This window comes from Chenopodium album, chromosome 2 (genome assembly GCF_948465745.1).
Source record: "Chenopodium album chromosome 2, dcCheAlbu1.1, whole genome shotgun sequence".
Classification (NCBI taxonomy): Eukaryota; Viridiplantae; Streptophyta; class Magnoliopsida; order Caryophyllales; family Amaranthaceae; genus Chenopodium; species Chenopodium album.
The window spans coordinates 6,103,167-6,129,656 of NC_137835.1; the positions used below are offsets into that span (position 1 = coordinate 6,103,167).

General features: G+C 34.8%; 4 protein-coding genes and 1 non-coding gene across 5 annotated transcripts; 3 read left to right on the plus strand and 2 right to left on the minus strand.

Annotated features, from left to right (window-relative positions):
* Positions 1-201: 201 nt before the first annotated feature.
* LOC145594344 (phosphoribulokinase, chloroplastic-like) lies at positions 202-3,171 on the minus strand. The gene is made up of 5 exons (XM_081650674.1): positions 2,220-3,171; positions 1,341-1,425; positions 1,137-1,221; positions 738-982; positions 202-653 (listed from the first exon to the last, which is right to left on the minus strand). The coding sequence occupies exons 1-5, from the start codon at positions 2,771-2,773 to the stop codon at positions 402-404; spliced, it is 1,221 nt and encodes a 406-aa protein (XP_081506800.1). The 5' UTR covers positions 2,774-3,171; the 3' UTR covers positions 202-401.
* Positions 1,463-1,534, plus strand: TRNAG-UCC (transfer RNA glycine (anticodon UCC)). The gene has a single exon. It is a non-coding gene; the product is annotated as a tRNA-Gly (tRNA).
* A 954-nt stretch (positions 3,172-4,125) lies between the features above and the next one.
* On the minus strand, positions 4,126-9,556 carry LOC145581049 (large ribosomal subunit protein uL3m-like). Its single transcript, XM_081638123.1, has 5 exons — positions 9,033-9,556; positions 8,124-8,333; positions 6,093-6,197; positions 4,704-4,817; positions 4,126-4,522 (listed from the first exon to the last, which is right to left on the minus strand). Exons 1-5 carry the CDS (start codon positions 9,348-9,350, stop codon positions 4,349-4,351), a joined length of 921 nt encoding a protein of 306 aa, XP_081494249.1. The 5' UTR covers positions 9,351-9,556; the 3' UTR covers positions 4,126-4,348.
* A 1,641-nt stretch (positions 9,557-11,197) lies between these two features.
* LOC145581058 (secretory carrier-associated membrane protein 4-like) lies at positions 11,198-17,669 on the plus strand. The gene is made up of 12 exons (XM_081638131.1): positions 11,198-11,405; positions 13,469-13,567; positions 13,656-13,715; positions 13,886-13,919; positions 14,075-14,197; positions 14,781-14,843; positions 14,928-15,021; positions 15,116-15,161; positions 15,299-15,366; positions 16,443-16,491; positions 16,989-17,054; positions 17,310-17,669. Exons 1-12 carry the CDS (start codon positions 11,370-11,372, stop codon positions 17,340-17,342), a joined length of 771 nt encoding a protein of 256 aa, XP_081494257.1. The 5' UTR covers positions 11,198-11,369; the 3' UTR covers positions 17,343-17,669.
* A 1,284-nt stretch (positions 17,670-18,953) lies between these two features.
* LOC145594362 (DEAD-box ATP-dependent RNA helicase 5-like) lies at positions 18,954-25,616 on the plus strand. The gene is made up of 13 exons (XM_081650690.1): positions 18,954-19,583; positions 19,813-19,937; positions 20,031-20,138; positions 20,765-20,845; positions 21,818-21,896; positions 22,748-22,833; positions 22,914-22,970; positions 23,046-23,113; positions 23,909-23,977; positions 24,066-24,159; positions 24,612-24,776; positions 24,861-24,953; positions 25,075-25,616. The coding sequence occupies exons 1-13, from the start codon at positions 19,076-19,078 to the stop codon at positions 25,165-25,167; spliced, it is 1,626 nt and encodes a 541-aa protein (XP_081506816.1). The 5' UTR covers positions 18,954-19,075; the 3' UTR covers positions 25,168-25,616.
* Positions 25,617-26,490: the final 874 nt, after the last annotated feature.

Below are 26,490 nucleotides of genomic sequence, written 5' to 3' on the forward strand. Positions count from 1 at the left end.
TGTTAGTGACCAGATATTCTTGATGCGTGAAATCTGAATTAAGATATTTACACAACCTAGGAGTTTATTCCTAATCTTTTATATCCTTCAATACTTCAATTGCAATGAAGAACTTTTATCAAGAGAGATTTACAAGAAGTTTTTTCTGATGGAAGCTATACGATGTGATTGACAGACAAGAAAAGAAACGTGTGAAGTATGTTTGATGCTTGAATCCTCTTGAACCGCATTTTTCATATCTTGCTTTAATTGATGTCTATTAACAGCAGAATATCAGAATACTCTACAAAAACAACTTATACAAGAAGAATAGGTAGTGGAAATTACAAATGAAGAGAGGAGGAAAAATTTGAGATTCAAAGTGGCATATTCATATATTATCATCTATAAACTCAAGCTTTTTAGGCCTTAGCAGCTGCAGCAGGAGCCGCAGACCTGTTGGCAACGATCTGCTCGAACAGGTCTCTGATCTTCAATCCAATGATAGTTTGGAAGAAACCAGTTCCATTGTTGCTTCCAGGGAAGTCTTGGTGCTTCAACATTTGTTGGGTGACTTCACCATAGAACTTGGTTGATAGGTTGCTCAAATGACTCTCGACATAGATTAGTTCGTCTAATCTGTCAAACTGCCCATCCATCTCTACCACAGTCACCTACAAAATCATACAGAATGTCATGATACGGCATAAACATCATTTGAAACCACTACCGGAAATATAGATTGAAGAGGATGATACCTCATTGTCATAGAAGGTGTCGGGGCCGTAGGAAAACTTGATGCCAGGGTAAGAACATGTTAGTTTCCTGCCACAGGGAATCCAGGAAATAGTAGATCCTTCATCAAACAAGTAAACAGGGTTGAAGTACTTGACTCCTTCCTTTTGAATCATCTTAACTCTCAAGACTTTGCCTTCATCATCATCAGGAATGAGTTGGGTTGGTAATACTTCAATCACCACATCAGCATACTGTTTTTGTGGATCTACACTCATAATAGCACATCATCAGTTTTAATCCTTTCAAGCTTGAAACAATTAGTGGCGCGAAAATAAAATTTTGAAAAATGTTTTATAAACTCTAAGAGTAATTACGCGACTAATAATTAGCCAAATGAGGAAAATTGTATAGTAAATTACCAATGTAAGCATCAAAATCTGGCTTTCTGGCTTCAATACTAGCTTTGATGCTTTCAAGACTGTGTCCTCTCTCTTTCATATCCCTCTGATACATTATTTACAATCAATTAATTAGTAAAAACAAGATATAATACTATGTACAAAATAATTCACATATGAATATAAGATCATAATATAATTGAAATTTTTAATTATTTTTTTTACCTGAATTTTCCAGGCAAATTTAACTTCATTGCTAATATCCAAGTAGATACTGAAGTCCAATAATTCCCTCACACGTGCATCATACCTTCATATAAATTTTAGAAAAAAAATTAGCATTACAAGCGTTTGTAGTCCAACGGTTAGGATAATTGCCTTCCAAGCAATAGACCCGGGTTCGACTCCCGGCAAACGCATTTTGTAATTTTTATTATTTTATTAATATTTACAAATTACATGACATTATCTTCCTTCTAGTATATGACCACAAAGTTTTTTTTTTTTTTTTTTTTTTTTGACGGGATGACTACAAAGAATTTGCAAACATACCATTCAAATCACATATGGACCCGCATGTTTATACATTTTTATGAAATAAAATATCACTTTTTTTCCAAATTAAAATAAATAAATACGGAGTAAATAAATGTAAGAAAATCAAAATAAAAATAAAGAGTGTTGGTTGATAAAGACAGTAGCTTAACCTCAGCCAACCGTTTTTAGGATTTTATCTCCTTATCAACATTTGGGGATACATCAGCCAACCATAATGTTCATATGATCCCTCTCTCAAATTTGTGCATAGTTATAAAAACCAAATATATAATACTATGTATTAATTTGAAAAAGATGGAATCAGCTACAAAAGTAGGTTATTTAATATTCATTTACAAGAAAGAATCAGCAAAATTAAACATAATCACGAGTAAAAGCCACTAGTAAAAGAAAATTATATCATCAATAGTCACATGTTGTATGTAAGTAACACGTACGACTAGAAAAACAATATTGTACATAATAATATCAATTAATTATGAGCTAACTAGTATTTAAACCCGTGCAATGCATGAATCAGTTAGGGCGAGAAGGATGGATACTTACATGGGGTGTAACCCTTCAATGACCAAGATCTTAGGAGGTTGAATAAGCTCAGGAGGGTCCAACAAACCACTAACATGATTATAAATAGGCTTATCAACAGGTTTACCCTCTTTCAAAGCTTTAACTTGTTCATACATAAGATCAAAGTCATTAGCTCTAGGGTCTAAAGCAGTAACACCTTTCTCCTTTCTACCAGTTCTATCAAGTGAATGGAAATCATCCAAACAAATAACAGTAGTTGTGTCACTAATTAAGGTGTTGGAATCAGGGTTTCCTCCTTTTGGGGGTTCTGCTGCTCCTCCAAACACACTTGTTAATCTTCTCATGAAAGTACTCTTACCACACCCTGAGTCTGCTGCTAGACCAATCACAATTGTCTGTGACTCACCTGCTGAGCATGTTATCACATATGGTCTGCTCACACTTGTCAGTATGTTATTGGATGATGGAAATGATGATGATCTTTTGTAGTTGAAGAATACTTGTTTGTTTTGGTTGAATGATCCTCCTAAGTGGGTTGTTGTTGGAATTGTGTATACTGTGCACACTGCCATTTTTTGATTTTTTTTTTCTCTCTCTAAAAAAAATTAAGAGAGAGAAGGAGGGAATGTATATGGTAGAAAATTGAAGTGGGTGTTTGAGATTTTTGATTATTTGGATTGAGGAAGTTATGTCTTCAAATGGGTTTTTTTCTTTTGGTGGAAAAAGAATTGAATTTGGACCAGACTTTTGGATAATGGAAATAAAAGGATTGATGATTTAAGACAAATGAAAGAAAGTTATGCAATTTTTGATGATTGGTAGGAAAAAATTTGTGATTTTTATTATCGAATTTCCAATATTGCCCCTTGCATCGATGAAATGTGGTAGCTGCTAAAAGGTCGAACTGAGGTTTAAAGAGGGGATATCGAGGGATATTAAGTTTTATGGGTGAGGATGTTATAGTCTTTTTAAGGAATTTCTATTTTTGTATATTGTATTATTCTTTTGTTTTTGAAGAAATAAAAAAGGGTGAGATCTTGTTGATGAGGCTCTGTAGGTGTATGTGATGGACAAAGTTTGCATGGAGGTAATCTAATGCAGTTTGGATATTTGCATTGCCACGTGGCACTCAGAAATTGGCTGGTTGAAGATGAGGGTTTTAGGGTGTGGAGTGGAAGAAGGGTTAATTCTATATCATTCATTTCAAGTTTTTGGACTACTGTCCTAACTCCTAAGTATTTCCTTTGGCTTTGTGTTTAGGGCCATAATTTTCATGGTTTTTGAAGAAGGATAATGCTGAATTGCTGATGATTTCATACCATCATTTTTACTTATGTATAGAATACAATATGCTTTACTTGCTTAGAAAATACCAAAATACTTATTATATAATCCAACTATGTACTCAGTATTTGCTAATTAACTGTATTTGTAAAAAGTATTTGTACAGAACAAGGACAGGGATATGACAGAAAAAAAATAATAATAAAAAAAAAAATATATGATGTGTTAAAAATGGTGTTGAGATATACTACCTCCGTTACAGGCTATGTGCAACATTTGCCAAATAAGGTTAATACATATTATGTGCACCTGCAGCAAACTTAAAATTTCCTAATATAATTGATTATTCACTACAAAAGATCAAACAAGGAGTTCTCCCTAATCAAATTTGTACTTTGGAGTGCATACATCTCATCTGATTTATATACAGTAGCAAACATAAAGTCGCATATGAATATGTGCTATTGGTATCAATTTTGGCTTAAAACAGTACTAAATTTGTCAAAGTGATACAAAAGGCAAGGGTTTTTTTTACCAGAAAAGGCAACAAAAAGTATTTAGAACTCTAAATGATGAATTACAATGTTCAACATTCAGTAGTTCAACAATTTATTTGAACAGAGTTTACACAATAACATAGTTTACTCTTTGTCAAATTCTGGTCTCGAGCTCTGCCAAATAAATATGAGGCTACACCGTAATGTTTGGAGAACACTAGCTCCAGCACCAAATCAAAATAAACACAACCCAACCTCGAAACATACTTGACCATATCCCTCTATATATAAGAACAAAAAACTCCTAGGCATTTCCCAGGCATAGAAAGACCAGAGTTCTAAAGATATTCTGAATTAGCACGCCAATTAATCAGCTGCCATAAATGGATCTAATTCTCCTAAATCCACAGTTATAGGTTCTAATGAATCTTCATCTTCGTCTTCTGGTGAAAAGTAAGTCGGGAAAGGAAGCGTTGAGACATCAGGTTTCTCATAAAAGGCATCTTTTACAAACACAAAATTTCCTTCAGCACCAGGGACCTAGAAACATAGCCAACGAGTTAAACAACCATCTCATAGAAACGAAAAAGAGAGTTCTGGATATTCCAAGTGTCCAAATTTGTTAAGAGTTTGGAATGTCTGAATTAATGATGTAAGCAGAACAAATGGCTCTTTAAAAAGAGTCAAAAGAGAAAGAAGATAGTTGAAAAGGGGTACATACTTGGCCTCTAACCCACATTAAGTTCCTCTTGGGGTCTATTTTATAAACCCAAACATTTTTCACTGTCCGCTGTTTGCCACCCATGCGCCCAGCCATCTTTCTGCCTTTGAAAACCTACCAGGATACAAAGCATACAATCACAACTTAGAAGAACAGAAGAAAGCATAGATAATTTCCAAGCTGTATTTAACCATGTAATGACTAATGCTGAAGCATAACATATTAACATAAAGATGGTACAGAAATTTTGATATTCAACCATGTAATGACTAATGTTGAAGCACAGCTTAAAAAGCAACAGATTCTGAAACAACAAAGGCACTATCTTAGTCAGCAGTCATAATACTGTAGACAGAAATTAGAGGTGTTACTTCCCAGAGAGAAAGAATAGTTCAAACTTCAAGGTACTATTGGATATACGCCCTCTACCCGAGGTTAGTTCACACATATGGTTAAGGACACGAGTACATGACGCAGTGTCAATTATAATAAATTGAACCAATTTTCATCCTCCTCCCCCCTCCTCTCACTTGATTTTAGTAATGGCATATTGGGAAGTGGAAAATTCTAATTATACAGTAGTATTACACAGTACTACATTTGGAAATGTGACGGGTTCCAAAAAGATGATATTACCAGCCCAAGGACTGAGCTATAATAGCCCCAAAAATTGGGGATTAGTGAACAACATGATTCCTGCATCAAAATCTTCATCTGCCCCTTCACCACTCGTAATGAAGCTGGAAAAGGCTCAGATAGATAAACTCCTATAAATTTGAGTAAAAGATAATTATAGAAAAGGGAATAATAAAATGAAGCATACAAAAATTGCTCCAGTATCAGAATGCTAAAGTCATGAAAAGAGGCATGTAAAGATATCATGAGGATGAGCTTTTGGCTAACCAATAATGGAAAAGAATACAGCCTAACTACTATGTACAAAGGGGAATTCATTCATGTGTATGCATCTGAATTCCAATAACTTCATAAGAGTGTAGAACAGTAGCCAACAATGTGCAGAGTTCATACAGAGGGGAAAAAAAACTATTGGATGATTCATAACTAGACTTTATGACCAATGCATATCAAAAAGAAACAGTAAAGATCATAGAAAAGATGAAGAAGGAAATTAAAATACATTTAATGGGTCCCTTTCTTCCAAAGACAACTCCTCCCCCTTTTCTCATTTTCCCTATATTTTCCCTATTGCAAGGGAACTGGTGGAACTTTACAAGAAATACTTCTGAGGTGACATTTTCACATGCAATGGATAAGAGGAAAATTAAACACTAATTGGCAATCATAGAAAATGATATTCTATATCAATTTCAGTAAAAAGAAACAATAGAATAAAATGGCAAGCAGTCATCACTTTGCACATGAACTTACTTTTCCAGGAGCATCCCTTTGACCTGTGGAACCACCACTCCGATGGGCCTTTGAAACACCATGTGATGCTGGCAACCCCGGAAAATGATGCCTTTTCATTACACCCTGTACACATGAAGTAATTTGGTCAGCAAACAGAGTTATTTTGGCATCTACTTAACAGATGCCAGCCCTTTGACATAATTCTTGCTATGTTTCAGTGTCCATGTGCATATAAAACTACAACCAAGCAAAACTATAATTAAGCATAGTTTGATAAGAAAAATAAATATAATCCCATAAAATATCAACTCAAATAGAGAACAGCATAACTCCATAGCATAATATTATCATTTCCTTAATCTAATTACAAGAATAAATGAGACAGAGGATCTCTTACATTCAATTTTACGACGATCCACGTTCCAACAAAGTAATTTGAGTGAATTATAAGTATTTCAGTAGCTTAGTTGAGAATTAAGTGTGGAATAGTCCATGATGCATTTGAAGGTTAGGTTATGAATTAGAGGACAGTTGGACGCATAAGAATCTCACAATGTACATAAGACTATAATCAATCAAAGCCTTAATCCCATAAGTGGGGGGTCGGCTACATGAACCAAAAGTGATTATTCCATATAGTCATCCACAAAAATCTTCCTCCTCCATCCATACATAAGACAATAAGATTTGTGAAAATTAGATCGTTCATACAAAACCCCAAGGGTCAAGTACACAGAGGCATTGAGATGAGCTATAATTACTCTACAAATCTTTTGAAAAAGAAACTGCTTGAGATGAAATCAGAGTCTATGTTTTACAACACAAGATCATTTGCCAAAAAAATAGACATGTATTGAAGAAGTAGATCTGAGGGAGCTTAACAAGCTCACATCCATGAAGGCTGATGCTGCAATAATTAACACAAGCTCCTAGTGTCTGGCACTTTGGCAGCCATGAGGTCAGGCCTGAACAAAAGATTGAATTCTACAGTCCATTCGTTTTGTAAACAACCGAGCCATCCAATTTGTAAATCAACGACAGATTTTAAGAGGGGTCACTAGGGTTTAGTTATCGAAATGTAGTCACCTTATATATATGTATCTAATTATCTACTATTTAGAACTTTCATTAGCTTATGTCGATAAACAGAAACTGACTGTGGCTCCTCTTTGTAACTTCGTGTCAAAACTCGTTAAAGAATCACTTCAATTTGTATACCAAGGGCCAATACTAAGTAGCTTCGTTAATATATAAAGTGTGTACTTACGTCAAGAGCTTCAATAGCTTATGTGCATAAATAGAATGAGTGAGAAACTGAGATATCTTCTCTTTAACTTAACATCAAGACTCTTTTTTGTGAATCAATCTCATTTAATAAGCTTAGTGTCTACACTTAGCTTCATTAATCCTAAAATGGGGTTGATATTTTTCATTTGTTCATAGATTAGCGGCGCATTGTACTCAACAACCCTGACCTAAGCCCAAATCTCATTAATTTACCTACAAATGACCCTCAAACATTCATCTTTATGGTGAGATACTAACAGACATCACTAAAATAGGCCAACTATAATTTCTGGGAGAGAAAGATGAAAGCTCTTTGTCAAGCGCACGGTAGGAGCCTATTAGGAAACTAGGAACATTGTAGATAAAGAAGCCAAGGTCCTTAATAATTTACACCACTGGGGCACTGGATCTGCCAACAGTGCCATCAGTCAATAATTATTCGCCATTAAAAGAAAGAAACTTATGTAAAGGACAAGTATGACAAGGTGGATAAACTAGATAAACAGAGTTCTAGTATCATCAGCATGGAATTCAATACAGCACAGATAAATAAATTGCATATGCCTCAAATTCAAGTTGCAGCATTGCCTTGCACGCCTCCTTCAAGGCCTTAACTGTGATTTTCCTACCCTATTACTTTATAAGGAATTTAGGATAGTTTCTTTATTTTCAAACAGAGAAATATCTAAGATAGTTTAAATAATATAAGTATCAATATCAAAGCTTTGCAAGGATATAACACCATAAGATAAAGAAATTCACCTGAAATCCCTTCCCTTTTGTGATCCCAGTGATATCCACGTGTTGTCCAGGAACGAAATGCCGTACATTAATTGATGTACCAACAGGAAGAAGTGCATCTTCTGTCACCGGAAACTCCTTCAACTTCCTCATCATAGGAACCCCTTGCGCTCTAAAGTGACCTACTTCAGGTTTTGTCAAATGTTTCTCCTTCTTATGCGAGCAACCAACCTAACTAACACCACATCCAAAGAGATCCCCAAACAATTAACTTCACAAACAACAAAACTCTTCAACATCTTAATTTTGCAACAATTACAAATCTCTACTAAAATATAAATCAACCAAAATAAAAAGAAAAAATAAAATATAGGGGCAATTAAGATTTAAGAATCCACATCGAAATCAAACTTGGCCAGATAAATGCACAGCCTCAAACAACTAACTTAACTATCACCACATTCAAATCATACCCAAACAATTACATTGCAAATAATGAGCCCCCAAAACCTAAAATTGTAAAATCTCAAACATCTGGACATTGAAACATTTACAAATATGTAGCACTAACTAACACATAACCCCAATTTAAAAAGAGAAATGGGCAATTATGAAAGCACTTTAAAACTTCGACATCGAACTCAATCAGATAAATGCACAGCATTAAGCAACCTACCTAGCATCACGTTTTAATCATCCCCAAACAACTACATTTCAAACAATAAAACCCTTCAATCCTAATTTCTTACATTTCACCATTCTCAACAACTCACCAAAAACATCTCAACATTCCATCTTCAATGCTAAACCCAATCAAATAAAAGCACAATCACAAGCAAATCAAACACACCCACTTCAAAATATCTACCAAAAATGAGATCTAAACATGAAATAATAATAACAAAAATGTAGTTAAGCATGAAACAGTACCTGTAGAGCAAAGAAGCCTTCTTTCTCAACAGTTTTAACTTGGGAAACAATATTATCATCAAACCAAAGAACAGAAATAGGAACACGAGCACCCCATTTATCCCAAAGCGCAGTCATCCCACATTTAATAGCAATTGCCCCAGTTCTTTTAGATTGTTTGGTCATAACACCAGGTTTTGGTTCAATGATTCTGGGTCGAATAACTTCATTCTGAGGTATTAGAATCTCAGAGCTGAAATTTCTGAACTGGGTTAGTGTTCTTTGTGGGATTAACACCGTTTTCAGCCGAGAGATGAGGCCTCTAGATGCGGCAGACATGATGATAATTAATCAAAACTTCGATCAACAAGATGAAGAAAATGGGGGGTTTTGTGATTTAGGGTTCTTTTAATTTGGGGGTTATGATTGAGATGAAGACATATTGTTATCAATGAGTGCAGAAAATCGAGTGATTTGAGGATTGCAGGGGGGAAGAAATGGGAGAAGGGTTTTAGGGTCGAAGGGGTTTTGCGGCTGTGTGATTTGTGAAGTGGGGTTAATTTTACTTTATTTTTTATTATTATTTATTTTTTACAAACCCAACCCAAAGGTTCAAACCATGAAATGTTAATGATTTAGGGGTTCAACCATTATTCTCCATTTTTCTTCAAAAAAAAAGGGGTTCAACTATTAAGATCGCGCTTGATTTTTAGCCGGTTAGCCTTTTTCGAGTTAAAGATAACCGGATATAGTAGTTGAATTTGGCTCAAATCTTAGGTCTAAAATAAAAAATTTATCCATGTTTTATAAAAATCAGCTTTATCCCCTCAAATACATTCTTTAACCTTTAAAGTACTGACTTTTTAGAAATCAACTTTATCCCCTCAAATGCGTTTTCACAACCCTTGTCTTCTATAATACTTTACCCCCCTTCCCTCGGAGCCATTTTATAAAAATCAACTTTACCCTCTCAAATATAAATTCCTAACCTCTAAAGTCCCTGACTTTATAAAAATCAACTTTATCTCCCCAAATATGTTTCCACAATATCTATCTCCTACGCTACTTTACCCTTTTTAAAATGTTGTATAAAAATCAACTTTACCCCTCAAATACATTTTTCTAATCCTTAAAGTCCCCTGGCAAAAAAGTAAATAACTTTACCCCCTCAAATACATTTCCACAATCCCTATCTCATATACAAGTACTACTTTACCCCCCTCAAAGACATTCTATAATAATCAACTTTACCCCCCTCTAAAGCATTTCCCTAACCCCTAAAGCCCCCTGATTTTATAGTAGTCAACTTTATTCCCTCAAATGCGTTTCCACAACCCCTATCTCCTATATTATTTTACGTCCTCAAAGACGTTTTATAAAAAAAACAACTTTCCCCTCCAATATGCTTCCCCTACACCCTAAACTCCTTAATGACGTTGCTTTATTATTATTATTATTATTATATCTCTTATCTTTCAATAAGTAAATGATTTCTAATGGGAGGGTTTTCATCTAGCTCTTGATAGTTCTTCTTCTACTTCAAAGTTGACTCTTGATCCTTTTTTCTTTGCACATTTCGGTGGCTACCAAAGAGATTGATAATTTCGAAAAAGAATTAGATGTTCTCAGTAACCCATGTACAAAAGGTAGAGGAAAACGATTATGAGGAGGATGGGAGCAGAGGCTCAGCTTCAACTGCCAATTTGTTGGTAAAATCCATAATAGTCGCAATGTTAACTCTAATGCATTAATTTCGCCCATGAATAAAATCTTCAACCCTAAGCATAGATGTGAGGCAAATGTAATCTCGACATTTATTTTGAAATATAGGGAGCGTATATTCCAAGCCTGTTATGAGCTCAAAACTTGAAAAGTAAGAAGTCATAAGACATTTTGTCTAACCCATTAACTCAGATCGGGTTAACCTTTCATCTTACCTCCAACCCAAAAAAAAAAAAATAAAAAAAAAAAAACCCTATTTATCCAATCTCTAATTAATAATTTACCCAAATTAAACCGACTCGACTACACAACCTGACATAACACAATTAATGTCTGTCTAAACTCTAAAGCAGCTGTTGACCCGAACCAATCCGACTCGACTGTCCAACCGGCAGATTGTAACCCACCACCGATTCATGCTATTCGACATCCCGCGTATCTGATTTGCATTGACAGATATTTATACCTTAAAATATTTTTCTATTTCCGTATTTTCCCTCGTTCTCATTTTCTCTCTCTTCACACTCTCCTCTTCTCTTCACTCTCACTCATAATTTGCTGCATTTTTCATTTTCAAACTCTCTACTTCTTCCCAATTTTTGTCGCTTCAATTTCAATCAAATTACCAACTTATCAATGAGTTCTCAGCCGGAAAACGTCAATCCATTCGCTGTAATTTTTCCCTAAATTCTCTCGATTTTTTTTTTTAAATTTGTTTTTTCTGCTCAATTCTCTATATTTAGATCTATTTCTCCGTTTTTTTCGCATTTAATTTCATAGTTTTTTCGTTGTAATCTATATAAATAATGTTGATATTTATTTGATTAAGTCGGTTTGTTAACCGTGTTTGATTTTGGTTGCTATTGCTTGATCTGGATCTGAAACCCTAACTTAATATATGTGCATTTCAGAATTCAGCTTTAAATTTATAATGTATTGATTTCGTTTCAGTTTCAATTTGATTTTTTGTTTTTAATGTTGTTAATTATTTCTGGAATTTATAACCACCGACAAGCTGATGCTTAGGAAGAAGATTGATTGCCACCAATAATCTTCCTAAAATGAACGCAACACTTTGAAGATATCAGGACGTAATCTAATACTAATGCGTAGTAAAATATATGCTACCTTTGTCCAAAATTAGCTAGTTGCGTTCGAGTTTAGTTGTGAAAGAACCCTTTGATTGATCATTTATGGGTGAAAGTTTTAGCTTTCTTCTACATTTAGTTTATGAAATGTTTGCATAAAATTACAATTTTAGTATATGTATTAAATAATAATAGATAGTATTCCGTATTAATCATCAAGGTTGGCTAGGTTGACGTCTGAAATCATGTATTACCTATTTTATTGAATGGAGTTTCAGTGTAGAGTTTTAGACATTCTAGACAATATAGGCCGTGTGGCAAAGTAAGGAAAAAAGGATTAAAGGTAGTATGGGAATATCAAGATTGACACTGTTGTAGCCTTGTACAGTTATGGCCTAAATGAAATTGTGACATATATACAACAACAATAGTAATAAAACAACAACAACATCAAAGCCTGATTCCTAAAATGTTTTGGAGTCTGCGAGTCGTGACATATATTGAAGTATAGGGAGCATATATTCCACAGGATGTTCTATGTTCAAAATATGCTTACTGAAGGTTGAAAATTTGAAAGTAAGAAACCATAAATTTTATTGATGGGAAGTTTTGTAGAGTCCTCTGAATCGGTAGAATGGTAGCAGCTTACAGCATTAAGCATGAAGTGTCAGAATTGTTTTGTCAGTAACATCAGATATTTTTCTTATTAAATGTGTTTTTGGAAGTATTGTGTATAACTATGCTCATTTCACTTATAGTTCATGGGAGTGGAGTGGTGGTTCTCTTAAATAACCATATGCTATAGAGATCAAGGTTTAGACCCACTTTATGTTTTCCTAGTGCTTTTTTTTTTTTTTTATTGATTACGAGGCGTTTTCTAATTCCAAGTAATTCCAAGCTCAAGGTTGCTATAAAACCAAATGTATAAAGGATTCTGTTGGCCTAGGATACTTTAGGATTTTTGGCACTTAGCTATCTATTTCTGCCCGCTTCAGAGATATATACCTACTGCTGATTGATTATGCAAGATTTTAATCTTAGTCACTTACAGGTAGTTAACTTGCTTACTCAGGAGAGTCCCTCTAGATATAATGCAAGCCAAATTCCATGACTGTACTTTGAATGCTCAAATTTTGTAATAAACATCAAGTACTCAAGCTTGGAGTTATCGTGTATATATTTTGTACAAGAGATTTGGACTGAAGAAAATAATCCTAAATATTATGTATGTAGTGTTAGTGTTTAATGATTTTGCATGGTTGGGACTTGTGTATTTGACTAAGTTTTCACAAATCTTGATTTAGAGTATAGTTAATACAATACATGTGGTGTACTCCTTGTTTTGGCTAGAATATTTCATGTTCAAAGACGAGGCACAGTGAGTGTTGTCATTAATGAACTCAACCTTGTTAAGATTTCAAAGGGATAGAAATTTTGTTACCTTGTTAGTTGTTACTGAATGCTATATGTTACAGTGTATTTATAAGGGCAATTGGAACATAAACTACACTGGCAAAGCTGATCTGTTGCCTTATTTTTCCTGTTTTGTGCATGTCCAAATTTAAGTTCCTTTGACTTGAAGTTATACTTGCTTTGTTAGTGATAACGTGTTCCCCTCATTGCTAATGCTTGTGTCATATTTCACAGAATGGCTCAGGTGATACTGGCTCAAAGTTTCGCCTCCCTAACTTTGGTTTTGGTCAGAAGCATGATGCCACTGATGATGTACCATTGGAGACCAGGAATGTATGAAAACTTTAACACTTAACTGCTTGCTTTTGGATTATTATACTTAAAAAGGTTGTCAAAGGTATTTATCTATGATTTTATGCAGGATCCTAACAAACAGAAAGAACTTTCTGATTGGGAGGCAGATCTCAGAAGAAGAGAGCTGGTTAGTTTTACCATTGTTTAAGTGGAGATGGAATGATTCCTAATTATTTTTGAACTTGATACTGTAAACTATGATCCTATCTTAATGGATCAAAATATTGATATTCTCATCTTAGGTCTCTTTTTTTATTATTATTTTTTGTTGAATCATTTGCAATTTTCCTGTCGCAGGACATAAAGCGGAGAGAAGATGCTGTTGCTGGAGGTTCGGTGAATTGGAGCTTGATCTTGAATGCTTAATATTCCCGTTTTGGGACTTTTCCATGACTGTTATTCTCTATGATGCTCTAATTAATTGTTTGTTCTTATGTTCTTTTCCAATCCATTGCTAATTGCTTACTAACCAGTATTTTAATGCAGCTGGTGTTGTTGAAGATGATAGGAACTGGCCACCTTTCTTCCCAATCATACACCATGATATTGCCAATGAAATTCCCGTTCATGCTCAGAAGTTGCAGTATATGGCATTTGCAAGTTGGCTAGGTAAGAGTTTTTCTCCTTCAAAGTTCTCTATTGAGGTTCAATCATGAGATGAAATGTATGGAGCCATGGGATAGAAGCCATTATATTACTATTGTTGTTTTGATATTTATGTTTTTTATTCACATGGGAAATGACTTGATGTTGGTGAAACCATGGAATATTATCATGTACCTGCAAAAAATTTTATTTTAAAATTAAGCTAGGCAGTTCATCTTGTGAAGTTATGAAATATTCCATTGCAGTGTAGCTGGGCATTTCAATTAAATCATGTCTTTTATCTAGATTTGCTCAAAGTTTAATTTCTGAACGTATTTTCATCATTAGATCTAAGCAACGTTGTAACATATGCGTTGCAGCATGTCATGTTGATCTTTGTTTTTAAATGGAAATGAAGGAAGTTGAGTAAATATTATAATATTCATTTGTAGTTTTTGCTTCATGCTACTCTCTTTGAAAACTGGGTCTTGAGCATGCCATATATTTAATTTTAATGTTTGACCTTATTTAGGTTGGTTTTTGTTGATTGAAGTCAATGTCCTCTATCTTGGTCTAATTGCTCAACTTTGTTATTTTATCTTAACAGGTATAGTTCTTTGTCTCGTATACAACATAGTTGCAATAATTGTCTGTTGGATTAAGGGAGGAGGTAAGCACTTTGTTCCGTTTCCCGAATTATCAGTCTTCTGCTACGTCGTTTCATAAAAAAATCTGATCTCATTTTGTATTTCAGGTGCCAAAATTTTTTTCCTTGCATCAATTTATGCTTTACTGGGTGTTCCACTGTCATATGTGCTGTGGTATCGACCACTTTATCGTGCGATGAGGTAGTTGAATGTGCCTTGTCTCTTCCCTCTCCCTCAATGATTTGCGCTGAAGGAGATATTCAACATTGATGTTTGCCTTATTTTTCTCTTTCAGGACAGATAGTGCCTTCAAGTTCGGCTGGTTTTTCTTGCTCTACCTGGTGAGTTAACACTCAATATATCTGTAGTACCGTTTTTTGCGTGTGTGTGTTGGCGCGGGGGGGGGGGGGGGGGGTAATATCTTACCCTCTTTTCTCATCTTTCTGTGTCCTGATTAAATATTTTTATCCTCATGCAGATCCATATTCTTTTTTGCGTGTTTGCTGCAATTGCTCCTCCAATTGTTTTTCATGGACAGTCTCTCACGTAAGTTTTTTGCTCCTGTTTCACATTGACTCCTATCCCAGCCAATATATTTTTTGAGAAAATATAAGCTTTGATTGGGTGTCATCCGTTCTCACAAATTCACTGAGGTTCATCAGGGAAAGAAAAACCAGAGGAATAATTTATTTAATTATAGTCGTGATGACTGTTGATAGTGATGTGAACCTTGTGTATATGGTTATACAAAAACATTTTGAAGGCTTAAACAAAATTTGGAACTATTATTTAAATGGTGCCAAAAGACCCAAAATTAATGATTTGTTGTTGTTTCTTAAGAGGTGAAATTAATACTCTGCTTTTTCTGCATAGATAAGAACATAAATTACAAATTTACAATATAGAGTTGTAATCTTTTAGTATCTGTTGGTGATGCTGAATGAGTGAATGATACTCATGAAATTGGTCAACTAACATGAGGAGTTTCTGTTAAGACATTAAGTTGTGGGACTCTAATGCTGATTTCTAAATTATGTTATGGATGTTTCTCTTCTATTGAAATACATGAATATTAAATGATTTCTCCTGGTCAAAACTCTCCGAAGTTTTTTTTTTTTTAAGGATTTAACCCCCCCCCCCCCTCTCCCCCTCTTTAGACTGCTAGTTTTGTTTCAAATAATTATGGATGAAGGGAATTTGTAGATGATAAGCCAGCAAATGCTTACTAGATAGGAGTCGCAATTCATTAATTTTTCTTGTTCATGTTTGTAATTCATTTTACATGCATGGTAAATCGTAAAGTCTACCTGTTCATATTGAACTCATCCTACATCTTCATCTGCATCTATTATGCCATCATATTGCTGTCAGATTTGCAGTCTTGTTAATTTGGTTTTTGGCATCAGTTATTTCTGTTTTAGGACAACTTGTGCCAAAGTCATGGTAAGGCACCGGTCAATGATACGTCATTATCCTGGTGGAAGGTCCACATGGCGTAGTTTTTGGATAGTATATATGTCAATATGTCATTTCTAATAATTATTCCTATATATGTATGGTTTACTTATTAATTTATATCTTGCTACTAACTCTTATTGACACCTAAATTTCTGAATATCCAGGGGCATCCTTGCAGCAATTGATGTTTTTCCTCACAGTGTTCTTGTTGGGGTAAGTTTGTTAGATATTAATGTCATGTCTTGGCCAGGAAATTATTTTTCAGTATTTCTGAAGTTAACAAATAACACATTGCATCACATCAATGGGAAAAGATGTCTTGTTTAATCATTTGATCCCGTTCAGTGAATTTTATCAGAAATGTCATTTAGTCATAGATGTAGTTCTGTAATATGTTTTCCTGAATTATGGAGTAGTGAATTCAGTGTCAAGTTTTCCATAACCTGAACATTATCGTTTCTGTTGTTTAATATGGTAATCCATTTGTAAGTCTTATAGTTTTGACATCGTGTTTATAGTGTCAAGTTGGATCCAATTATTTTCTGATCTAACACAGTAAGTGATGGAACTTTAGTGTGTGTAATATGTTTCTTGAGAGTTTATTATATCCATTCAGCTCATGTATTTGTTTTTTGTTTTTATTTTCATCCTTCATCCTTGTATTTTAGGAAAAAAACTCCTGACTTTGTTTGCGTATGCTCTCTATGCAGGTTTTTTACCTAGTTGGGTTTGGGTTGTTTTGCCTGGAATCACTCCTGAGCTTGTGGGTTCTTCAGGTGAGAATGATTTCACTTTCATATATTTGTCCATCACTATTGCGTGCCAACGCTAGGAAGGACATCTCAGTTTTGTACTCCCTCCCTTTTTGTTGACTCTTGTTCTGTAAGAGTTTGAAAAGGATGAGTGGTTGTAGGTGTAAGTAAAAGGTGAATAAAATAATATAGATAGAATCAAACGTCAAACAAAGTGCTTTTGGAGACTAATTTATGGCTAAATGACATTTCTAATCCATTTTGTTTGCTGTTCTGCAGAAAATTTACATGTATTTCAGGGGGCACAAGTAGTATTCTCTAAGTATACAAGTGCTTCATTTGGTTTGTATAACCTTCCGTACCTTCCAACCCTGCAAAGAGTTCAGAATTTTTTCTCGGGTCTGCGTGCTATTCTAGTAGACAAACCTTAGTTTTAGTTTGTGCATACCTTGTAAAAATGTTAAGGGCAGTCCATATCCCTTATTCATTTTATAATTTCATCTTTAAAGTTTTTTTTAATTGTGATTCCTATAGTCAATCTTGTACGATTTCTTGTCACTCTGACACTCTAGGCTTGTAGCAGATGTTAAATGAGTTATGAATATTTCATGATGTTGTTGGCCTTGTGGCCGTGCACTAGATGTTTCGAAGTGCTACGATTAAATTGAGTTTTTTAGCGTTTACTTATTACTGTTCTGTTAATCTGTGAGGGCTTGATGATTTTCTGCTTGACATCATATTTCAGGAGAAAAGCTCAATAACGGAGCTGATGATGAGGTATTTCCTCTCTTGTTCCTTTTCGATTTACTACCCTCAACCGGAAAATCTTTCACCTTCAGATAAAAATGTTTTCCTTCACTCATTCATTCCATCGGTTATGAATTAACAATTGTAAAAAAACAAATATTGATTCATTGGTGTTGAATAACAAAAACACCATCAATACAGCATATTAGTACATAAGTATGTACTACCTATGATTCTAAATGTTCTTGTTTTGACTCTGCATGTTTGTCAATGCAATACTTTGACTATAAATATCTTAAATGCAGTCCATATCCCTTAGTATATCCTTCTATTTTGGACATTATTTTTACTTTTCTGAACCTGGAAAAGAGGACAAATGAAGAGGCCATTTGAGTGATCGGAACCATCCATTTTGAATTTAAGCATTCAATGTTTGTTGTTTACGCACACGCCTCCTTTCATTGTCTCAAGGCAAGCCCCATGTTAATGGTCATATATAGGTTCAAACAACATTAAAGCCTTTATTTTTTGGATTTTTTTTTTTTTTTTTTTTTTTAAAACTTTTCTGGACTCATAAAAAAAGAGATTAGGGTTTTTCCCATGAACTTCATAAAAACCCCGAGAGTCCATTTGAGTGATTGAAATAGTCCAATTTTGTGTTAACTCAAGATCAAACTTCATAAAAACCTCCTTTCATTAACTCAAGATCATCATGAGCCTTTGTGTTAATGAAAAAAATGATTGTATATGGTTCCAAATAATATTATATGACCCCGGGATACATCTTTTGCCCTCCCGAAAGTTAAAGTTTCGAAATTGGTGTCATTTTGTGTATTATAACCTTTAGTTTTTGAAGAAAAAAAATGACACTTCTGATCTTATAAAGAAAATAAATTGGAGTGCTTTCCATGTGCACAGGACATTTTGAGAGACCATTTGGGTGGTTGAAACCGTCCACTTTGATTTTAAAATGTCAATTTAGCTATTTACATTTATGCCTTCATTAACCCACCCACCCACACCCGAGAGACCATTTGAGTGGTTAGAGTTGTCCGGTTTTACTTTTTAAAGGTCGGAAAAAAATAATAATAAATAAATAAATAAAAAATCTCGCGGAAATATCTGCCAAGCATTTAACTGCCGAAACCTAACTGAAAAGTTCTTTTGGACGAAAACTGAAAGTGTAGTCGCCCCCCAATACGATATCCCCCTCTTAAACCCTAAACTCTGCCTCTTTCTCTTTCAATTTTTCCTGAATCTCCTTTTAATTTTGCAATCATCTTCATCAATTCTCTAACATGGGTAAAAAAATCAAGGATCTCACTAGTTCAGGCGGCGATGAAGATCGAAAAATCAAGCGAAAGAGAAAGCTTGAAGAAGAAGCTCAAATTAATGGCGAAGTGATAGAAACCCCAGAAATTTCAGCTTCTAAAAAGTCCGATAAGAAGAAGAAAAAGAAGGAGAAGAAAAATGGGAAGGAAGAGGAAAATACCCAGTTGGAAAACGGGTCTGAATTGAGTGAAGGGTTTAATGGGGAAAGTGGGAAGAAGAAGAAGAAGAAAGAGGAGAAGAGAGATGGTGAAGTAGGTGAAGAAGAGAAGAAGAGTTATGGTGGTGTGGTGGTTTCTGGGAAGAATTCGGGTGATTCAAAGTATGCACCTTTGAGTTCATTTGCTGATTCAAAGCTTCCTGATAATGTGCTTGAATGCTGCAAAGGTTTTGCTAAACCTTCTCCAATTCAAGCCCATGCTTGGCCTTTCCTTTTGGATAACCGCGATTTGATTGGGATTGCTCAAACTGGGTCAGGTATTTGTTATTCTATTGGATTTTGAATTGGTGCATTTGATTTTATATGTAGTTGGGTATCTTTTAGTGTGTAGGTAATGTATGGCATGAGAATGTTTGAGAATAGTTTGATTTGTGATGTATGAAATTCTAACTTTTTATAGTGAATTAGTGTAAGTTTGTCTGAGGCAATCTTATTGGAGGACTTGGATCGGTTTGTAATGAAATTTGATGTTAATGTTGTGATCAGGTAAGACCTTGGCATTTGGAATTCCAGCAATTATGCATGTTTTGGGCAAAAGAAAAGATGAGAAGTCTAGAAGGGTGAACCCACTTTGCCTTTTTTTGTCACCTACAAGGGAGCTTGCACAACAAGTATGTATTCTTCATTTGGTTTTGTGTAGTGTGTTTTTGAGCAAGGAGTTGTGTTATTAAGGGTATATGTACTTGTTTGTCTTGTGTTGGTAGATTGCGGATGTCCTTTGCGATGCTGGGAAGTCTTGTGGCATAAAAACTGCTTGCTTTTATGGAGGAACCTCAAAAGGACCTCAATTATCTGCTCTGAAGTCTGGTATTGTAAGTTTGTTACTTAATACTCATTGCTTCACCTAATTCCCATGGGTGCTAACTAGATTAATAGAAATGAAGAATAAAAAAAGAAAAGTAGAACAAACTTAGCCAGGGACTGAAAATGGTTATCATAACTTTCTTGAAAGCTTGAACTTGAGTTGCGATTTTATGGCGACTCCTCTTTCTTTCTGTTCCAAAATTATAATATATAATATTTATATGTGACCGGCTGCTTTTGAAGCTGTAAGACTAAACTGTCTCAGACTGTTGGATATACCAGTATACCACACAGGTTTTACTTGAGTGCAAAGAACCATAAAGAGCTACCATTTTTATGGGAAAGTACCATTGGTCTGTCACACTTCAATCATTCTAGTGTTGGATTCAGTTGTTGCTACTTGCCTGCATTCCTTGCTATTGCTTTTCTTTCGTTACCCGAGTTGTCATTATATGTGCTCTTCTTATCCATAACAAGAAAACATTAGATCTTTTAAGTTATCCTCTATATCTTTTTATTATCTTGCCTTAGGGCTGTCCCTATCTGTTTGTGTAGCTCTCAGCATCTCGTATGAATCGTGAGGATATATATGCATTTCCTTGTATTGAACATCCTTAATTTTTTGTGACTTCAGGACATAGCCATTGGGACTCCAGGACGTTTGAAGGATTTGATTGAAATGGGTGCATGCCGTCTGCAAGATGTATCATTTGTGGTAAGCATGAAGTAAAGTACATCTCTTGTCAAGTGTGGCACCTTTAACCTTTTAGTGAACATCTTTAGATCTTTCATGTATTCTGGCATATGAGGGTCGCAGCCTAGCCTTGCAGGTAGTCATCATTATTCACAAGAAGACAGATCATCTTAATGCTATCTCCTAGAGTCATGCTTTTTGTCCGCAACAATTTAGGGAACAGAAAATGACACAGCTGACCGGCTGAGTAACAGTTTGATTTATCTGCCAACCAAGACTACCCTTCCTTTGCTTTGCTAAGCATCAGAGCTTTGATCCAGCTCTGTCATGGCCGAGAGCACAAAAAGCGATACAAGTATTTGCTCTTGAATAGTGTCGATTGTTACGATAAAAATAGTATTGATTGAAATTTGAAAATTCTTTGGGGTTGAGAAAAACAGTGTAGTATCTGAAGTTGATGCCTGAAACACTTCTCATTGTTTTGTGTCCTGTCTTCAGAGGGTGTTTTGGATTGAGAAAGAGAGGAGACCAATAGAGATATTAAATTGAATTAATTTGACATCCTCTTCCTCGGCTTAAATTTTCCTTGTTAATGTTGATAAGTTTCTCAACATCAGTACCTTAACTTTTCTTGTTGCATGCTTTGTGTGTCCTTTATGTTAAATTGATTCTTCTAATCTTTATTATGGAATACGACAGAATAGAAGCATTGCTAGGTGTTATTTACACATTATTTTTACTTTAACCATGATGGATCATTTCTTGTATTAGCGATAGAAGAAAATGCGTGTTTCCTTCCCCTGTTTAGTATGCATCTTGTACTGCATTTTTCCGTTCTTACATTCATCTCCAATATTGTTTTCTGAATTTGGCCCAAGAATTTATGGATCCTGGCAGGCTTAACTAAATATTACTCCATTTTTAAATAATATGCTGTGCTAGATTCTTGTAGTTCTGATCTTAATTGCTGCTTGATTTATGTCTACTCTGCAGGTTTTGGATGAAGCGGATCGTATGCTTGACATGGGGTTTGAACAAGATGTTCGTTCTATATTGAGCAAAACAAACTCTGGTATGTTAAGATTTCTTCTATGCTTAAAACTCTATGCTTCTTGTTTACAAGTCCGTAATATTCTTTTTCTAGAGCCCTGCAAATATGATGGAAAAAAGAATTAGAGGAAAATAGAAGCATCAAGTTTATTAGAACCAAACATGTCCTTTGTTTATAGGTATTAATAATTCAGTGTATAGCAATTTGCTTCTGATATCATAAATTTGGATGTCATTCAACTTTACATGTCTAGAACAGTATTGTAGAAATGTAAAATTGGGTATGGAAGTAACTTACTGTGCAATTTTCTTTTTGTTTTCCCTTCATTCTTTTTGCCCAGAGTTAAGTTTGCTTGGGGAAAGCACAGGGTAAAAAGATCAATGACTATAATTAAGAGTCCTTGACAAAATTAGCAGCATTTAGTAATGACTCTGCTGGCACTATTGTAAATAAAAATTGCTTATATGTAATCATTGACTTGAAGTTAGAAGGCCATTATGAGCTCAACCCCCTTCCCCCCCCCCCCCCCCCTCCTTTTTTAATTAATTTTTTATATATCTTTTATTTAATAATTAACTTTTTAATCTGGTCTAAACTTTGACCTATATTCCTTTGATGTAAGGATCTTTTCTTACCATCTCTTTGTTCTTTCTTTGTGGTTTATCTAACCTTTGAATTTATATGCTATTTTATAGGCTTTAACATTTTCATAGCTGATTTGATAATTAGAGATTGGATGGGCAGTCTTTCTTGAAGTTTCTTTAGTCCTCCGACCTCTTTGTCATAGTTGAATTACTTTATTGATTGAAGGTGGTCTTCCTTGTTTTATGAATTGTGATTGTCTTATCTTCTTACAATTATGTTGCTTTCAGCTCGGCAAATGGTGATGTTTAGTGCTACTTGGCCTATGGAGGTTCATCAACTGGCCCAAGAATTTATGGATCCAAACCCTATAAAGGTAAGAACAAATTGATATTATTGGCTCGTTGCTATGTAATTGGTATTATGGTCATATTCCTAAGTTGTTTCTGTTTTTAGGTAGTGGTCGGTTCAGAAGATTTGGCTGCCAATCACGACGTTATGCAGATAGTAGAGGTCTGGCTTGTTTTGTTAGATAATGTTAATATAGGTTCTGGTGTATACAGCTCTTGATTTTGCTCTCTTCTGTAGGTCTTGGAAGAGAATACACGGGATAGACGCCTTGTGGCTCTGCTCGACAAATACCATGAGTCTCAGAAGTATGTTCTTCATGTTAGGACTGAACAGTTTGCCTCTCAATCATTCTTTTATCTGCTTAGCTGTTAAATAGATAGGCAAAGTTGAAATAAAACAAAACGAGTAATTAATGGAATCAGCACTTTTGATATCACCGTTGATATCAAGACAGAAAAAAAAGTTTGCCTCTTAATCAGCTTTGATATCACCTTCAATACTTCAAGCCTTTGATTAGGCTTTATAATCAACATGGACAAGGAGGCTTTTTTAAAAGTGCAAAGAAGCTATTTCTGATACCCTGGGTTCGGACGTCACCTGATGCCTCTACTACCTCACCGCATATAGGGGCAACTCAATAAGACATTTTGATTTAGTACATTGTAGTCCTACGTTTAAGCTTTGACTGTCACTCTTTCAGATACTCTTTTATCTCTGTTGAAAATAGGCACGGTAGAAGTACGTTATCATTAAGAAAATGACATGTTTAATATTGTCAAAATGTGAAGCTTCTTATGTGGGGTCCAGAAAACATGGTAAATAACTAAATATATTATGATAAGGGGTGTCAGACTGTGTCGAAGACACTATATGCACAAAGTCCTCTATTAGCGTTCAACAAATCATTTGGGTGGGACATTGGCTATCTGCTTGACATCTATTAATGTTTTAAATTTAGGCGAGACACTGTTTATGTACTTCTATCTCTGATTGTTTATAGGTGTAGATTCCTCACTTTCAGTGTGAATGTGTGGATCTATGTCCTGTTTGTCTTCTGGTGTTGATGCATTGTTCTGAACTCTTTTTATTCTCTTGTACAGGAATAGAGTTATAGTCTTTGTCCTGTATCAGAAGGAAGGAGACCGAGTAGAGAGGATGCTGCAAGGAAGGTAGCTTTATAATCTCGTTTTTTCCTGTATATTTTTGTCCTTCTCCTAGACATTATTGAAGTTGTTTCCAATATTTTGTGCTTTTTAGGGGTTGGAATGTTGTTGCTATACATGCTGGTAAACCACAATCTACACGGACAAAATCACTGGCCTTGTTCAAGAGTGGAACTTGTCCATTATTGGTACGTAATTTGTGCATTAGTGTTTATAGTATAAGCAATTTTAGCTTGCTGAAAATTTGTACTCTTTTAAAAAGTGTTGTTTTGCAAGATGAAATTATGAATTTAGTTACAATTTACCTAAGATGATTCTGTATCAAATTTTAACAATTAGTTATCGTTATACTTAAACTAGCTATTAAACGGTTTTTCATGAATGTTTTTTTTTTTTTTTAAAATTTATTTATTGTTATTTTTTTTTATAAATATTTTTTAAATAGGGTCCTTAAGGGCCATTTACTATATTTAGCTAGTAAATCTAGTAATTTTCCATTTCAAGGCACCATTTTTTTTGTTAGGTTGTAGTGCAACTATATCTGAGGTAGCTGTGTCATTGGACGGTACTATAACTATGAGCTTAGTGTATGAGTCTTTAATTTAGTTTGGAGTTAAATTTGGAACAACTGCTTTTACAGATAGCAACTGATGTAGCCGCGCGAGGTTTGGATATCCCAGATGTTGAAGTAGTTATCAACTACAGTTTTCCGCTCACTACAGAAGATTATGTCCACAGGATAGGGAGAACCGGACGAGCTGGTAAAAAGGGAGTTGCTCACACATTTTTTACGAAAGAGAACAAGGTAAGACTTCATCTAGTCAACTATATTATTATTATTATTCCATTTTAGAATTGCCTTAGTAATAAAGTTTACACCATTCCACAGGGTCTTGCTGGGGAACTGGTGAATGTTCTCCGAGAAGCTAACCAGCATATACCTCCAGATCTTGTAAAATTTGGTACTCATGTAAAGAAAAAAGTAAGCATCTTGAATTGCTCCTTGTCGACTTGTTTTAATCCACCCCTACTCCCTCTTATGTAAATTTCTTTTTGTGGAAATTAGTTCTGGTTGTAAAATTTGTGATGCTTTTCACTTGTAGGAGTCCAAGCTCTATGGTGCTCATTTCAGAGAGATCACAGCGGATGCTCCCAAAGCTACAAAGATAACATTTGCCGACTCTGATGATGAATGATTTCGAAGGTAATTGCAATTGTTAATCTGGGTGTGTGTCTCAGCGAATGCGAGATTATGAAATTGAAAAAAGGATCTTGATTAAAGCTCAGTATTGAGCTCTGGCAGTGCTATTTGATCCTTAAGTCATATTGTAAATGTCGTCCTACTGAAGCTCTTGGTTGAAGCTCCATGGCACTTCTCCTCACGATGCCATTTGCATGAAACTTGAAGATATTCAGGAAGTAGTCAGAAGAGATATGTACACTTGAAGTTTTGAAAGCGCGTATTTAGTTGGGGACTTGGGGGTTACTAAAATTATGTCTAGTATTATGCATTTTGGTAGAGTTTAATTAGGATATTATAGTTATTCTTCCTATCTTGTTTTATATTCAAGTCCCAGTTTTGTGTTTCCTTTGCTATAACAAGATGAGTTGAATAAATGAATTATCAGATTTATTTGAATTATAATTCTGGTGGTTGATGATGTCTACTTGTTGTCCGAGGAAATTAAAATAACTTAAATAAACATCGTGAAAACTCAAAATTACAATGCAGATGAACCCTAATGCTAATGATGCTTTTGCTCCCTATTCATTTGACGATGATGATGAACTTAACACCGTAGTAGTACCACAAGATGTGATGCTTTTGCGATCTATTCATTTGACAATGATGATGAACTTACACTTTGTTTGGATAGGAAGAAATGGAAGGAAAAGAAGAGAAGAGAAATGGAGGGGGATAAAATCTCTTGTTTGGGTAAAAGATTGGGGGAAGGAAGGGGAAGGAGAGGGAGGGATCCATTTTCCCTCTCTCTTTAATAACCATAATCTCTCTAAAATTGGAGAGATTTGGAGGGAAAATGGAGCTCACCTCCCCCTCCCTTTCTTTTCCCTTCCCTTCCCTTCCTCCATTTTCCCTCCCCTTCTTTTCCTTCCTTCTTTGCTATCCAAACAAAGCGTTAATGATGATGATTCTCCATTAATCGAAGAATCTTGGTTGGTTTGAATTATGATGAGTGTAGTGTTAAATAAATCAGCAAATTCTGCCAATGATAACAATCAGTTTGATTAGGGTTTATTTGGCATCATTTTTGGTTTTCAGTTTCCTTTTTTTTGAAAACCAAAAACCAAAAACAGGAAACAAGAAAAAGGTGTTTCCAATTTTCTGTTGTCAGTTTTCAAAATTATTATAATTTTAATATGTTTAAATAATTTTTGATTCATTATGGGACATATATCCTATACTTTTAAAAAACAAAAAACCAAAAAACAAAAAACCACAGCAATGCCAAACGAACCCTTAGTAAGTAAAGTACTCCATTTCAACATACTCCATAGGT